This window comes from Epinephelus moara, chromosome 23 (genome assembly GCF_006386435.1).
Source record: "Epinephelus moara isolate mb chromosome 23, YSFRI_EMoa_1.0, whole genome shotgun sequence".
Taxonomy (NCBI): Eukaryota; Metazoa; Chordata; class Actinopteri; order Perciformes; family Serranidae; genus Epinephelus; species Epinephelus moara.
In genome coordinates this window covers 24,281,434-24,297,041 of record NC_065528.1, presented here as the reverse complement: position 1 = coordinate 24,297,041, position 15,608 = coordinate 24,281,434, and the positions used below count along the sequence as shown (strand labels likewise).

Below are 15,608 nucleotides of genomic sequence, written 5' to 3'. Positions count from 1 at the left end.
TAGTTTTTGCAGTGTGTCCTCATTCACTTTTTATCAGCTTATTGAGCATGCTGAAATAGTGGCAGAGGCCAAATTGAAATGAGGAAAGTAAACAAATAACTATAGACAAAATAAACTTTTTATATTAGGAGAGATTACTTTTAGATTACTTTTTTATCCATTGAGCTCTCTGCCTAACACATTGTAGGACAGCCCACTCTCTCTACAGGCCCCCACCCATCACCCCTTGGGCTCCAGTGCCACCGCACTGCCTGCACTGATTATATTTACGCCCCTGAATACGTTGTAGGTAAGAGGAAAAATGTGTTTTCAATTTTGAGATGAACTGTCCCTTTAAATCCTTTTAAATGCACATAAAATATAATAAATAATATAAAATTAAGTATACTATCAAATAATATAAAAATGAATTAGTGACATTAAAACATAAATATGTGAACATTTTAATTTAATACTTACTGTTATGTAAATATAATGGAATTAATGTATAAACATCAGCCTCTCTTTCCGCTTACTTGCAGTCGTATTACTGTATTTTTTTACGTGACAACTGATTAATTTTGACATTTAATACAGCATATAACGGTTTTAATAACCTCGTATTTGCCATATGTTTGTATTTCAATTCAAACTTCCCGGTCCGCAGCCATATTATTCCCTTCCGGATCTTCGCTTCCTGCCGAGACGCCAGTCGATCAGAAACGTACCGAGTATCGACTGCTCATGGTTCCGCTGTGGAAATGGCCTCGTCTAGTCACCTAGCTATAAATGCCAAATGAGCTGCTTTATTTTGGGGGCGGTCGAGAGAAGATAGTCCCGTGTGAGCCACCACCCGGGCGTCCTTGGAAGTTTGTGACGGTAATTTGAGGAGAGACTTGGCAGAAAAACAATGCCACATTTCCTGTGGCCAGAGCCGCTGTCACCCGCACAACTGAAGCGGCTGGAGGAGCATAAATACAGCGCCTCTGGTCGGTCCCTGTTTGAGCCGCCGTTTCAGCTCTACTGGAACTGGCTCGTCCAACAAACTCCGACATGGGTCGCACCAAACACTCTCACTATCGTCGGACTGCTGGTCAATATCATCTCCACGGTGGTGCTTGTGTATTTTTGTCCCACGGCAACAGAGGAGGTGAGTAAAGCGACCTTGGCCAAAGTTTGTACCCGGGGACTAGCCCCAATTACGTGCCCTTCTCTGGTATGGGAAGAACGCGGATCCTCCATTCAGAAATCGCGTAAGTTAACGTTACGTGGCCACCTGCGCCAACCTCACACCCCTCAAAGCCACTTTACAAGATATTTCTGAGTCAGCAGAGTCTACTTGTTAATTCGGCAATGATTTGAGCCTCACAGCTACTCACATTTTAAAAACATCTCCACGTCATTGATAGGGTCACCCTGCTCTCTAACACCCTCTCTGTGTTATGGCAGAAGGTCCAGGCAATATTAAAGGAATCACTTCGGGCATTTGATATTTTATTTCAGTATACAATGTAAGCCGAATTAAAGATTGTCACGTGATGGTCTGGGAGATGTGTTAAAATACAAGGTGTAACATTTGCATGGCCGCACACAAGCGAGGAAGCTTTAAATGTTGGGGGTTTTCAATTGGATTAGGTGTGACATTGCTTTCCTGTGGAAAGACTGTAACGGGAGAATACTGTACGTGTTCGTCATGTGGTCTCTCCCACATGTTTTTGGAAAGTTGTCAGCTTTGAGGTGTTGCGTGTTGCTGTCTGCCCAGGCTCACGTGGTGCTGTGTTGTTGATGGTAAAACAGGAATTTGAAGGAAATGTTGTTGCTCTTGTTCAGCTCACTCAGGGTAGTAACACTTAATTACAAATTAATAACAGATTTTTTTTTTTAGATGACTAATTTGATGTGGAATTGCTTCAGATATACCCATGAATGGATTATTGAGTGGGCCCACCAGTCACAGGCCCAGGGGCCCAAGTGTCAGGGGTCCCCTGGCCTTTATCTGCAGACATGTACTGTTTAGGAAGAGACTCAAATGACTACAAAAAGACACAAAATGACTACAGTGAGACACAAAACCACAAAAAGATGCATAATGAGACACAAAATTACTACGAAAAGACATAAAATGACTACAAGAAGACACAAACTTTACCTCAAAGAGACCTAAAATTACTACAGTGGGACACAAACCCACAAAAAGATGCATAATGACTACAAAGAGACACAAAATGACTACCAAAAGACATTAAATGACTACAAAAAGACACAAAACAACCACAAAGAGCCACAAAATGACTACAAAAAGACATAAAATGACTACAAAAGACACAAAACGACCACAAAACGACTTCAAAAGACACAAACTTTACCTCAAAGAGACACAAAATGACTACAGTGAGACACAAAACCACAAACAGGTGCATAATGACCACTAAAAGACACAACAACAGCAAAAAGAGACAAAACCACCACTAAGTCAGTTTCTTGCTTTTTTGTTGGAAAGATGGTGGGGTCTTTTGCATATCTGTGCCGAGGTCTAATGTAGTCTCTGCTCCATATTTCAAAAACTTAGACCTAAAATACAATAATAGGCCTTGCAACAAACCTGTGACCTATAGTCCAGTTAACGTGTGTCACCAGGTTCACTGTGGAGCAGTGACCCATGCAGGTACTTAGGTGTGTTTATCAGATTTACACCTTTGTCCACTCTCAATCTGAGAACCCTCAGCTAAGTCCACAGTCCATGCAGCATGCTGTTACTGTCAAATTCCTCATGTGCAAAGGTATTCCAGTTTCCCTTACTCATTGTTTAGTGCTGCATAATGCAAACCTGGCCACTCTTCTTCATGGACTGTAAACATACGGAGGCTCCATGCCTGTGCAAACAAACACATACTAGAGGAATTTAAACAATAATGGACACAGTTGAGCGTTCTCCCTAACCTCTGTGATAACCCTGAACAGGCAGACCCTGTCCCCACCACTCTATGAGGCATTTAGGACATGGACTTTAAAGACAACAGCGGGATCTCTGAATATTTAGGACAGCATGAGATTCTTGATCATTGTGGACACACAGACGATCTTTGTGTCCCGCTCTCACACACTCAGTCACAAGCATACACACATTGTAGTGGTAAACACACTGTGTTGGCTGGCTCCACCGTCCAGATGGTCCATAACCTCCACCCCAGTTAGAGGAACTGAGTCACGCCAGTCAGCTGGAATCGCTCTTTCTCAATACCTAAAGCACACACACAGATACATGGAGTGTGTGCACATGGCAAGGCACTAAAATACATTTTGTAACAGTTGTATTACTACTCAGAAGTTGCTGTGCTTTAAGTGATGAGGTGCCTTGTAAACGGTAGCCACAAGAGCCACACAGATCCTGATCCGTCTCATTCTGTGATCCATTTCTTAAAATTACAGCCATATCTAGAGATCAGTTACAACAGCAATACAAACATTTTTAGCTTTCAAACACCTATTACACCCTCGACCAGCCATATTTAGATAAATAAATCATTTTAAAAACAACTAAAAATGTTAGAATACATTTAAACAAGTGAGTTAGCAAACAAACACGAATAAATAACAAAGAAAAAAAGAAAAATCTGGTTAATACAGTATAATATATTAGTGCGTATACATAATAATGTGCGTACACTGACAGCAGGTTCATCAAAAAGGTACAGCAGGAGTGTATGATTTCAGAATCAAAAATACTTTACAGTTTTTCGCAGTTTCTCTAATATATGAACATATAAAATGATTATAAATTAAGAAGTATGCAAAAACATGAAAATGTGTGCATTATGCTCCAATATGTAACAAAATATATATAAATAGAAAAACAAGAAGCTTGTACAAATATGTGCATCATAATAACGTGTGTTAAATATAAATGCAAATATTGCAGAAGTAAGAAATAAATAAGACTGTTAGGTGAAATAACGTTGCACAGTTCAGTCATTGCACAATTTATTGCACGTTTCCATTACCTCACAGTAATCCTTTATCCTCATAGCAGGGGAAACATCGTTTCATGATCAGTTTAAATTTTGTAGCTATCAGTCTGAAAAGAAGCCACACTCAGAAAATGAATAGCATTTACTGTGTAAAGAAAAAAAAGGGTTCAGGTTTTATTTCATATAAGTGTATTTGTTTTTTAGTGTATGTGATATACTAGGTGGAAAAAGAGACTTTTTTCCCTCTTTTATGAGATTATTTTCAATCTATAATATCTGAATTATCTGCATAAGATATCATATTGATATATTATATATTCTTATGTAACAGACTGGGTGCAGCACTTATCTGACCTTTGCTTTAGGGCTGTAACTGTTATTTTAATTATTGACTAATCAGCAGATTACTGTCTCGATTATTCATTTGGTCATAAATATCAGAAAATAGCCCTTAGATGAAATGGTATGAAGATTTATACCATGATTATAGTGACAAAAGTCTGCGGCACCCTCCACTTTTTGTTTGCATAAACATTAAAGGTCCAATGTGTAGGATTTGGTAGGATATATATTGGCAGAAATGGAATTTGAGATAATATGTTTTCTTTAGTGTGTAATCACCTGAAAATAAGAATTGTTGTGTTTTCGTTACCTTAGAGTGAGCCGTTTCTGTCTTCATAGGGAGCGGGTCCTCTACTACAGAGTCAGCCATGTTGTTTCTACAGTAGCCCAGAACGGACAAACCTACACTGGCTCTAGACAGGGCCATTTGTTGTTGTTGGGTTTTTTTTGTGTCGACCACCGTAGTTAGCAGCCCTCAGCAATGAGCAATGTCATGTTTTTACTGGTTTAAATCATCTGGTCGTTTTTGTTTGTTTGTTTGTTTGTTTTTGGAGAGGAAGAGACCTCTGTGAATAATTGGACTCCCGTGAAAAACCTCCTGAACAGTAAACACTGAAGGAATTCTAACCTAGAGAAGTTTTAGCTGGTTACAGTCTGCAGTCGTCAACATAGATGCCACTAAATCCCCCAAAGTCTTACACTGGACCTTTAAAATAGTAACATGGCCAACACCTTTATGTAAACGCATATAAATCTTATCAAATATACATTTACATTAAAGGTAGCCCGTCTTTGACATGCTTGCTCAACTGTCAGTATCACTGTAGATAAAACGAGAGCAGTAGCATCACTGGGTTTGCCTCCTCCACACCCACTCTGCAAACAAGGGAACAGCAAAACAAACCCATGTTGCAGGCTGCAGCTGTGTGTCTGTGTGTGACTGCAGCTAACTTTAGTTGCACATATACTACACAAAGTAATAATTGATGAAAGAGGTTATTTTGCTGTGTTCACTGTGTGCACCGCGATGTTGCTTTGACGTCAGGTTTGTTTATGTTGGCAAACAGGCTTTGTGGACCGTTCCATTGCACTTCACTGTGTCGGAGGTAGTTTTTTTCCAAGTTCTGAGTACAATAGATTGCAGATTAAAGTCCCTCTCCCTCCTCCACCTCCAGGCTCCAGCATGGGCCTTCATCATGAGCGCTCTGGGCCTGTTCATCTACCAGTCTCTGGACGCCATTGATGGGAAGCAGGCCAGGAGGACAAACAGCAGCTCACCTCTGGGGGAGCTCTTCGACCACGGCTGCGATGCTGTCTCCACAGGTAGCTGCCTCACTGGACAGCTGAACCCAAACTACAGAATATTAAGAGTGGCTGCAGAGCTTTAGTGGATCAGGGAGAGATTTTTATCGTCTGTTGTTTTGTCTTTCTTGTGTCAGTCTTTGTTGCCGTGGGAACATGCATTTCATGTGGAATAGGAAGATACCCAGACTGGATGTTCTTCTGTGGTTTCATCGGGATGTTCATGTTCTTCTGCGCCCACTGGCAGACCTATGTGTCCGGGACCCTGCGCTTTGGCCTGTAAGTCACACATTCATCTTGTCCAGTAAGAATATAGATGTGGCTCCGTGCCCGTATGACTGTGAAACCATTATGTTGTCACTTAAATTAATGATCTCGCTCTCCCTCTGTCACTAACTTTGCAGGATCGACGTCACAGAGGTGCAGATCGCCATCATAATCATGTATTTGATGTCAGCTTTCGGAGGCGTGAGCCTTTGGCAAACCACGGTAACTGAGAATGACAGATTTTGTACAGTCACATGTACAGATGCTCAAATACTGTACACACACAGGAACTCTTTCATTTCACCTTGTAGTAGTCAAAGATTTTCCTCCGTTAGTTTTCACACCAAACTAATTCTGATCATTTCCTAGTTTTTAGTCGTCATTCTAGTCTTTAAATAGAATTTGTGTTTTACTTTTACTCCGTGCTGCCTTTGGAGGCTTGACTTAACATCACATGAGAGAAGTGAGAAGGTAAATATGGCTAGCTAACGCCATGGCAACAGGTCATCTATTGGACATGATCTGGCTCAAAAAGCTGATGATGTCACCTGCATTTTTTTTTTCTTTTTGCTTTGCCCTCCCATCACGCTCGGCATGCCTGCAGCTTCCATATTAGCACTTTACTTCCTGCTAGAAGGAGAACGCGTTGTGTCTAAGCATTAATTTTGGCTGCATGTGTTTCCATAGTTGCCTGTCATTGGACTGAAGCTATACTACTTCCCCATCATGGGCATCATCGGCGGGGCTCTCTACTCCTGCTACAACTACTTCTATGTCATTTTGAACGGAGGTGTCGGCAAAAACGGCTCCACTGTGGCTGTAAGTCCACAAACACATCTACTCCTCACACAAAGTCTGATCCAAGTCAGAAACTATATTGTGATGCATGCTTAATAACTGTCCCTCTGTACAGGACACCAGTGTGCTGACTCCTGGTTTGCACATCGGCCTCATCCTCACGCTGGCCTTCATCATTTTCAAGAAGTCGTCCAGCGAGCTGTTCGAGCTCCACCCCTGTCTCTACCTGCTCGCCTTTGGCATGGTCATTTCCAAGATCTCCAACAAGCTGGTGGTACGTTTCATCTTGTCTTTAAGTTGTAATCCAAACTGTTTCAGCCCTGGTTGATGTGGCAACACCTGTGGTTACCATGGTGACAGCAAGCAAGGTTTAGTACAACAGTTAACACTTAATGAGCAGCTACTTTGTGGTATGCGTGTTTCTAGTGCAACCAAACAAACTTGCATTGTTTAAATGTTGTTCCCAGCCAAGACAACGTCATGACGGCTGCTATTGCTTTCACCTTGTGTGTCATCATGCCAAAATGTGGTCCTAGTGACACCAAATTGTAGCAGGAACTACCTCAGAACACATTTTGAGTACTTTGGCTAGTGATTAAACTTTACAGGTGTGTAATTGGGAACAAAATGACGGACAACTTTGAAGACATGTGTGGTGCGATCAAGGGGGACGGAAGTAGGAGGGTAGGAATTAGGGAAAGAGGCCATTGCCCCCCAGCACATACATTCACGCCCCTGGCCAACGTTTGCTTTAGGACATGGATCACGGTGTCGGGGATGGAGAGATCTCGCAAGATGGTCTCTAGTTTATGTTGTGGATGCACTAACCTCTATGATAAATACACTGCGACTCCTGTGACAGCTTCACAATAAAAACCACCCAGTGTTTGGTCAGTTGAACATCTTTAATGTGAAGCAGCAGCTGATTCAGTTGTAGGACAGTAACAGTAAACGGTGAGTCTGGTGTAAATGACGTACCAGAGATCGTCTTGTGATGGGAACAGTCAAGCCTGGATACTGTCTGTCGATGAGTCTGTGGTGGCCGGTGCTGTCCTGTTTGCTGCTGTGTGCCGGGGCAGCAGGTTGAGGTTAGCAGAGGTCAACAGACTCAATAAACTGATTAGCAAGGCCAGTGATGTCGTGGGGGCGGAGCTGGACTCTGTGGGGGCAAGATATGTGCCATTTTGGACAATGTATCCGACCACCAACACAGGAGCACATTCAGTATCAGACTCATTCCCCCAAGATGCACCACAGAGTGCAACAGGAAGTCATTCCTGCCTGTGGCTTTCAACCTGTATGACTCCTCCTTCAGATCATCAGCCGCCCTGAGTCAATAGACTGTCATCAGGACTTCATTAACCTTCTGCATTTATAATTGATTATCTACTGGGTGCAGTTATTCAGCTGTCTATTCTTGTTTTATTCTATTGATGTATATAATGTAGTTACATTTTCACACTAACAGCCTCGGCACAGTGACAATATATATTTTGTTTTTAATATTTTTAACATCTTAAGCACTAGTGTTTAACACTGTAGCATAATGCACATTTTATTTTATTTTTAATGCACATTTTCATGTTTTTTATTTAATTTCATTGCTTTATATTAACAAACTTCTATGTCATACACATAGTCTTACTTCTTATAATTCTCTATTCTTTACATCAGAGCGACTGTATCGAATCACAATTTCTCCTCAGGCATCAATAAAGTATTTCTGATTCAAATTCTGATCTAGCGGTCCACAACATGGGCCAGAGGCATGAAGTGAGGGGGCTAATGGCTCTTCCCGACTTCCTATACTCCCTACTTCCTGCCTCCTTGCTCAGACCATACTCATTTTCAAATTCAGCCTTCACTGTGATCTCAAGTACACACCTGTGAAGTTGCCTGATTGCGTCTTGCACGGTTGCGACAGACAGACAGACAGACAGACAGACAGACATATAAAGTACTCAAAACTGCTTCTGTGGTTCCACTATACCAGGTGTCTCCAGGACTACATGCTGATGATATACACACACACACACACACACACACACACACACTACCAGCCAAAGTAGTGTTGAAAATTAAAAACTGTGACGTTGGAGTACATGCTGCAGTGTTCCCTCTAAGTCCCTCCTGTGTGTGAAGGCAAATTGAATTCAGCGCGGAAATGGCGGACTCCGCCACTCCACCACATTCATCATGCCTACATTTAATCAGTGTTTCATTCCTCTCATGTGTCCCTGTTTCACTGTAGATTGCACACATGACCAAGAGTGAGCTGCACCTCCCGGACACGGCCTTCATAGGCCCTGGCCTCCTCTTCCTCAACCAGTACTTCAACAGCTTCATCGACGAGCACATAGTTCTCTGGATCGCCATGGTAGGTGTCTGACACATTTATAGGGGTAAAGATTTAATATCACAGTATAACATCCTCAACTACTAATCACCACGAACAAGTACCAAATACAAGCATCTAACTGATCCACTGTTTGACTATTGGTGATGTATAATCAATCACTTTTAATTATTGTCAATAAAAAGTTTGGTGTTTTTGAGAGATTGTTCTGTTCAGTTTAGGCTTAAAATGATGAAAACAAAGGTCTGATTTGTATTCAGAGATTCCCAACATGTGCACATTTTTTAACCTTATATTTGATGGTGTGAAACGCTTTCTCTCACAGTGGCAGTCTGGGCACTGTGGTGTTAGATAAACTGTATATTCAGTCTTCATGAGGCTGCACCCACGACTCAACATACAGACGGGAGCAAACGTGTTAGTAGAACTGTTGCAGAGAAATATATCGTGCAACCAGAAAAAGACTACCAGCCGTTTCATAATAAATGCCTTCTATTGTTCTTGCAGCACACCTGCTTCTATTGAGAGCAAAACATTTTCATGACAGTGTGATTGAGCCAGCTGTAGTAAAAACACGCAAGACAGGTTATGACTGAGAAGAAGAGCACATAAAGTCTATGTACACGTAAGCACAGTGTGGTTCTCGATCCTGTGTGTGGGACTTTTACTTTAGCTAATCAGGGACTCAGGTGTTGGTCGAAGTTCAGTGCCAAGTTCCTTTAGACTAATGGGATGACTCGACATAAACCTTCCTTTGACATCTGTGGCGCGTGTTCTTCTGCCCAGCCTTGATATGAGAGCCTGATTGTGGGTCTTCCTACAACTTTACACTTTACCTGGCTGCAGTGACAACATCCAGGTATTTTCACACAGTCAAAATGCAGGTTGAATGCGTGGTCATAATCCTGGGTGATCTGCAGGGTTCATGTGTGAACAAAGAACTTGTTGGGACAGAAAACACGCAGTTCTCAGGCTCAGGAGGAGCTGAAATGAGGTTCTGTCGCAGCCCTATAGGGCCGTGCACACCCACACAGGCGTTTCCAGTTATTCTGGCTGATTAGACTGCTTAACAAAACATCAGCGTGTCTCTGAATGATTAAAGTGTAAGATGAGGGACATCAAACATTTCGACAAGTCACAGCAGGAAAACCACAGATGTCACTAATGACATTAATTACACCTGGTGTGGTGCATGCACTCACTGGGACACTTTAATGGAACAGAGCCATTGTTAATCCAGTAAAAAAATATTTTTGTGGGCGTGTTACACCAAATCCTGTTTCCCCCCGGCAATATTTTTGCAAGAGCACCGTTGCTGTGGCACCACCAAGAACGACTGTGATTGGTTGAAAGAAATACAAGCAGCCGGGGCGTTTTTTTCTCCAATCTTAAAGTGAGAGTCGGCCCAGCCAGACCTGTCGTTTCTTGAGAAAGGTCTGGTGAGCGAGACTATCATTGCCCACATGTGCATGACGTCAGAGCAAGTTGGGATCAAGTCAGACTTACTCTAACAGGCATCTCAAATGAGCCTACTATCTGCTCATGAAGGTTTAAACTGAGGGAGAGCAATCAAGTCTGGCCTGTTCACACCCACACCCTCCTGAGGAAAGGTGTATTGGGGAAACAAGTTAAAACACCTGTGTGGGTGGACCATGGATAGTGAGCCTTTTTTATGTGGGGATATCAAAATAAAACAACTCCTCACTTCCCAGTGGTGGATGCAGTAAAAAAAGTACCTGGTTAATGAATTACTCAAAGTACTACTTACAATGGTTAGTGGGGAGTTAACACGCTCTCCCTGTGTCAGCGTGGGTTTTCTCCAGGTACTCCAGCTTCCTCCCACAGTCCAAAGACATGCAGGTTAATTGGTGACTCTAAATTGTCCGTAGGTGTGAATGTGAGTGTGAGTGGTTGTCTGTCTCTATGTGTCAGCCCTGCAATAGTCTGGTGACCTGTCCAGGGTGTACCCTGCCTCTCGCCCAGTGTCAACTGGGATAGGCTCCAGCACCTAAGTCGACTGTAATGATGTAGTCCCAACTCTCACCTATGGTCATGAGCTCTGGGTAGTGATCAAAGGAACAAGATCGCGGATACAAGCAGCTGATATAAGTTTCCTCAGAAAGGTGGCTGAGCTCAGCCTTAGAGATAGGGTAAGGAGCTCGGACATCCGGAGGGAGCTCGGAGTAGCGCCGCTGCTCCTTCACGTCGAAAGGGGTCAGTTGAGGTGGTTCGGGCATCTGATCAGGATGCCTCCTGGGCGCCTCCTGCTGGAGGTGTTTTGGGCATGTCCCACTGGTAGGAGGCCCCGGGGCACACCCAGAACACACAGGAGGGATTACATATCTTATCTGGCTTGGGAATGTCTTGGGTTCTCCCAGGAGGAGCTGGAAGACATCGCTGTGGAGAGGGACGTCTGGGGTGCTTTGCTCGGCCTGCTGCCCCCCTGATCTGTCTTCAGATAAGCAGGTAATGCAGTTGTAGTGAAGTATATTTATTTTTTATCCTCTCCATCTCTCTTCAGGTCTTCTCTCTTCTGGATCTAACACGCTACTGCACGGGCGTGTGCCTCCAGATCGCCTCCCACCTGCGCATCCGGGTCTTCAGCATCACGCCGCCGAGCAACGCTCACCGCGACTGACGGCTTGCCCGGCGGGAGGAGGCGGGGGAGGATGCAGACCTCTCCCCGCTCCTGAAAGCAGATGATGACGACGAGGAGGGACACTCCTCCTCGACCCTGAGCCACTGCAGCCTTGACAAAGTGACCACCTCTGAGTGAAAACTGCCTCTCCCACAAGACGGAAAAATAAAACCAACTAAACTCTACAAACCAAAAAAAAAAAGAAAAAGTTTTGAAAGGCATGGAATGGAAGATTATACGGGACTAAAGTTTCCCTTCAAAGTTTTTAATTTAGACGAAAGTGCATGTCAGAAAAGAAGAGTTCCTGCTTGTTCAACTCAAATACCAAAATGTTTCTCTAACCTTTGCTTGGGCAAATATCAAAGTAGTTTTATCGGTTTTAAATTTTCAGACATGTTATTGTCATACATTTCATAAATATACAGCGAATATCGAGATAAATCTCTTTGATGTATGCTCAAACTAAACGGACTAACTCTTGGAAGTTTTCTTAATCATTTGTTTTATTTATTAAAAAAATCAGACTTAAATCAGGGCTTAAAAAAAAATGCAGATTTTTTTTTTTTAAATGACCTTTAAAACCTCATAATTTCCAATGATGTTTGCAATGTGGGCTGGCAGGTTGTCAACGCGGTATGTGGCGGGGTAACGGTGTGTGTGTTAGTGCCGAAAGCAACGACGGGTTCTCTATCAGGCTTCTCTTAGAAACACCTTTACATTAATATTTGTATCCTCAGTTACTCATCTCATCCTACATTCCTGGAAATAAAATAACACTTTACCTCCAGCCTTTTAGAGCACCGTCGACTGATGAAGCATTAACACACAACTTGTTCTGCTTTCTCTGTTCTTCTCCCTAAAGGGCTAATTATGTTGTGATTGTACAGAATTCAAACGAAAACGCCTTAAATATTTTTGTTGTAATTACTGTTAAACTTGTGAATATTTAAAACAGCTTTGTACGTTTGGTTTTTTTCACTGAAGTATCATACCAGATGCAACGACAGTAATAATACAATGCTACGCCACTGTTCACTCTTCAAGTTTCTTCACTCATACAAAAGGTACATGATGTATGTTCAAGATTTGTTGGATTATCTGACTCATTATTCAGGTTCATACGGATCAAAGGGGATGTTTCTGTAGTGCGGGTAAACTATATAAGGGTAAAAAACTGTTGTACTTTTAAAATTATCTTCCTCTCAGATTCTGCTCCGGCAGGATTGTGGACACTAAAAAGAGGGGCATGTTCTAAAAAGATGGTTTTCTGTTGGACTTTGGAACTATGCACTGACATGTTCACCCTTTGATTTCAACACCATGTTGCACTGTTCAATAATACAGTAAATCACATTTCTACTAACAGGTACTGTATGAGTGGAAAAGATTGTAATAAAGAAAATATTTTTCAGGATTTGTTGTTACTGTCGGCGGTGAAAGACGCACTCGCATCCTTTACTAATGTCAAAGTCCCAATGAGACATGTTGACTTGTCACAGGAGGGAAAGCACAGGTGTGAATCATGAAATTAATGATGGCTGCATTCCATTTAGCAGCTCTGATTTCAGGTTCTTGTTACTGTGCATGCTGACTCGCTGTCACTCAAACTGGAACTCTAGTTGTGAAGCACACACAGAGTTTTAGGCGTATAAATATATATATATATATATATATATATATATATATATATATTTTAGTGTGTCTTACTGTTGTTTTTATGTTTTATTCACTTGCAGATGTGCCCAGCTTGTCAGTCTTGAGAGATTTAGCATCTAAACTAGCTGCTCTAAATCGTTTCATCTAATTTTGTGATTAAACAGAGACTACCCAGCAATCATCATTACATATCTGTATATGACAAAAACTACAAAAGAAAACAGGAAGTTATTAGTTTAACTTAATAGTCTTTTTGTTTTTTATAGGGGTGTCGGTGGCTTATTGGATAGAGCAGGCGCCCCATGTACAAGGCTGTTGACGCAGTGGACCGGGTTTGACTCCAGCCTGTGGCCCTTTGCTGCATGTCATTCCCTCTCTCTCTTTCTCTCTGACCTTTCACACTTGACTTTCCTATCAATCAAAGGCAAAACTGCCCAAAAAATAGTTAGTTTATAGTTCTAATAGTTTATAGTTTATGTAGAATAAGCATATTATTTTGTAATAGATTGATACTACTTTACAAAAACAGAAAGCCATGATGGAGATGGGTTTGTCTTTTTGTGGGCATATATAGAAATCACACCTTTTTTTGTTCGACAGCAGTTTACAAAGCATAATTTTTTTTTCACAATTAAAGAACTTTGTAGAACATTTGGGGAGAAATTAAGTGTACATATAAGCGCGATATGTTGGGGAGACTTGAGGAGGGATTAAAGAGAGAAAAAAATAGAATAGCAGTCAGTGAGGTTTGTTTGACTAAACATCATAGGGTCTTTTTCAGGTCATAGGGGTTTTTCGTATTTCACCCACTTCACCCAGAATTTAATGAACACATTTTTCTGAAAATGAAGAGAAAAAGTAATCTTTTCCATAAAGAAATTGCACCATTTTTAATTTAACATGAGTTCTTCTGTAAACATGGGCGTATTTCCGGGTGGCAATCAGGCCCCTCCACCCCACAGCTCTCAGCTCAACTGCACTACCTGCACTCTCTATATTTACACCCCTGGAGCCATAATTAGTGTTATTACTAACACCCGTGCATGTCCTACTCTGAAAAGTCAAAATGTCTGCTGTGAAAAAGGCCTATACCACTATGTAAAAATACTCTATTACAAGTTAAATTCCAGCACTCATACTTAAGTTAAAGAACAGAGGTATCAGCTAAACGTAAGGGACAGTTCACCCCACAATCAAAAATACACATTTTTACTCTTACTGGTAGTGCTGTTTATCATTCTAGATAGTTTTGGTGTGAGTTGTGAAGTGCTGGAGATATCTGCCGTAGAGATGTCTGCCTTCTCTCTAATATAATGGAACTAGATGGCACTCGGCTTGTGGTGCTCAAAGTGCCAAAAAATACATTTGAAAACTCAGCAGCAATGTCTCTTTCCAGAAATCGTGGTCCAAATACTCCACAGACCTTGTTGTGAGCAGTTTCATGTAGGAACTATGCCAACCGTATCACTGCAGAAGGAAACGTGCATCTACTCATAGACAAGAGGCTCGTGCTCGTGACAGTGTTAGATGTAAGCATCAATAGAGAGCCCCAGGAATGAGTCCTAAAACCTGGAGATGAGTCAGCATTTTTGCACTCATAATAATGTACAGGATAAACTCAAGAGAAAGAAACTACTTGCCAGCTCTGCAGCCCCATGTGATGATGAAGACAGACTGAGTGACATGGTGTTCAGGGTCGTAATAGGGGTGAGCAGGTGAACTCAATCAGATTAATGCGTGAACACAGAGTGAGAGGAACCAATCAGTGCTGAGGAAAGGGAAGGAAAGGAAGTGAGAAGTGATAAAAAGGAAAATAGGAATCCTTACTGGGGTTTTTAATGGGTTTTTGGTAATGAGCCTGAAATAAAGTCTGTGTAACCTTAATGTGAAAAGTAGCTATAGTTGTAAAATAAATGTAGTGGAATAAAAAGTGCAATATTTCCCTCAAAGACGTTGTGGAGTAGAAATAAGAAGTGGCACGAAATTGAAATACTCAAGTACCTCAAATACACTGAACAAAAATATAAACGCAACACTTTTGTTTTTGCTCCCATTTTTCATGAGCTGAACTCAAAGATCTAAGACATTTTCTATACACACAAAATACCATTTCCCTCAAATATTGTTCACAAATCTGTCTAAATCTGTGTTAGTGAGCACTTCTCCTTTGCCGAGATAATCCATCCCACCTCACAGGTGTGGCATATCTCTGGTGGACATTCCTGCAGTCAGCATGCCAATTGCACGCTCCCTCAAAACTTGCAACATCTGTGGCATTGTGCTGTGTCGGCAAAGGAGAAGT

General features: G+C 41.8%; 1 protein-coding gene across 1 annotated transcript; it reads left to right on the top strand.

Moving 5' to 3' along the window:
* The first annotated feature begins 691 nt into the window (after positions 1-691).
* chpt1 (choline phosphotransferase 1) lies at positions 692-13,059 on the top strand. The gene is made up of 8 exons (XM_050035724.1): positions 692-1,129; positions 5,465-5,612; positions 5,729-5,870; positions 5,996-6,080; positions 6,546-6,677; positions 6,772-6,930; positions 8,908-9,033; positions 11,534-13,059. The coding sequence occupies exons 1-8, from the start codon at positions 890-892 to the stop codon at positions 11,648-11,650; spliced, it is 1,149 nt and encodes a 382-aa protein (XP_049891681.1). The 5' UTR covers positions 692-889; the 3' UTR covers positions 11,651-13,059.
* Positions 13,060-15,608: the final 2,549 nt, after the last annotated feature.

Bases quoted from the DNA above. Each gene is read 5' to 3' on its own strand.
- chpt1 (XM_050035724.1), top strand. From the start codon at position 890: ATGCCACATTTCCTGTGGCCAGAGCCGCTGTCACCCGCACAACTGAAG. The intron at 6,678-6,771 runs GTAAGTCCACAA...CCCTCTGTACAG, and splicing joins AAAACGGCTCCACTGTGGCT to GACACCAGTGTGCTGACTCC. The intron at 6,931-8,907 runs GTACGTTTCATC...GTTTCACTGTAG, and splicing joins AGATCTCCAACAAGCTGGTG to ATTGCACACATGACCAAGAG.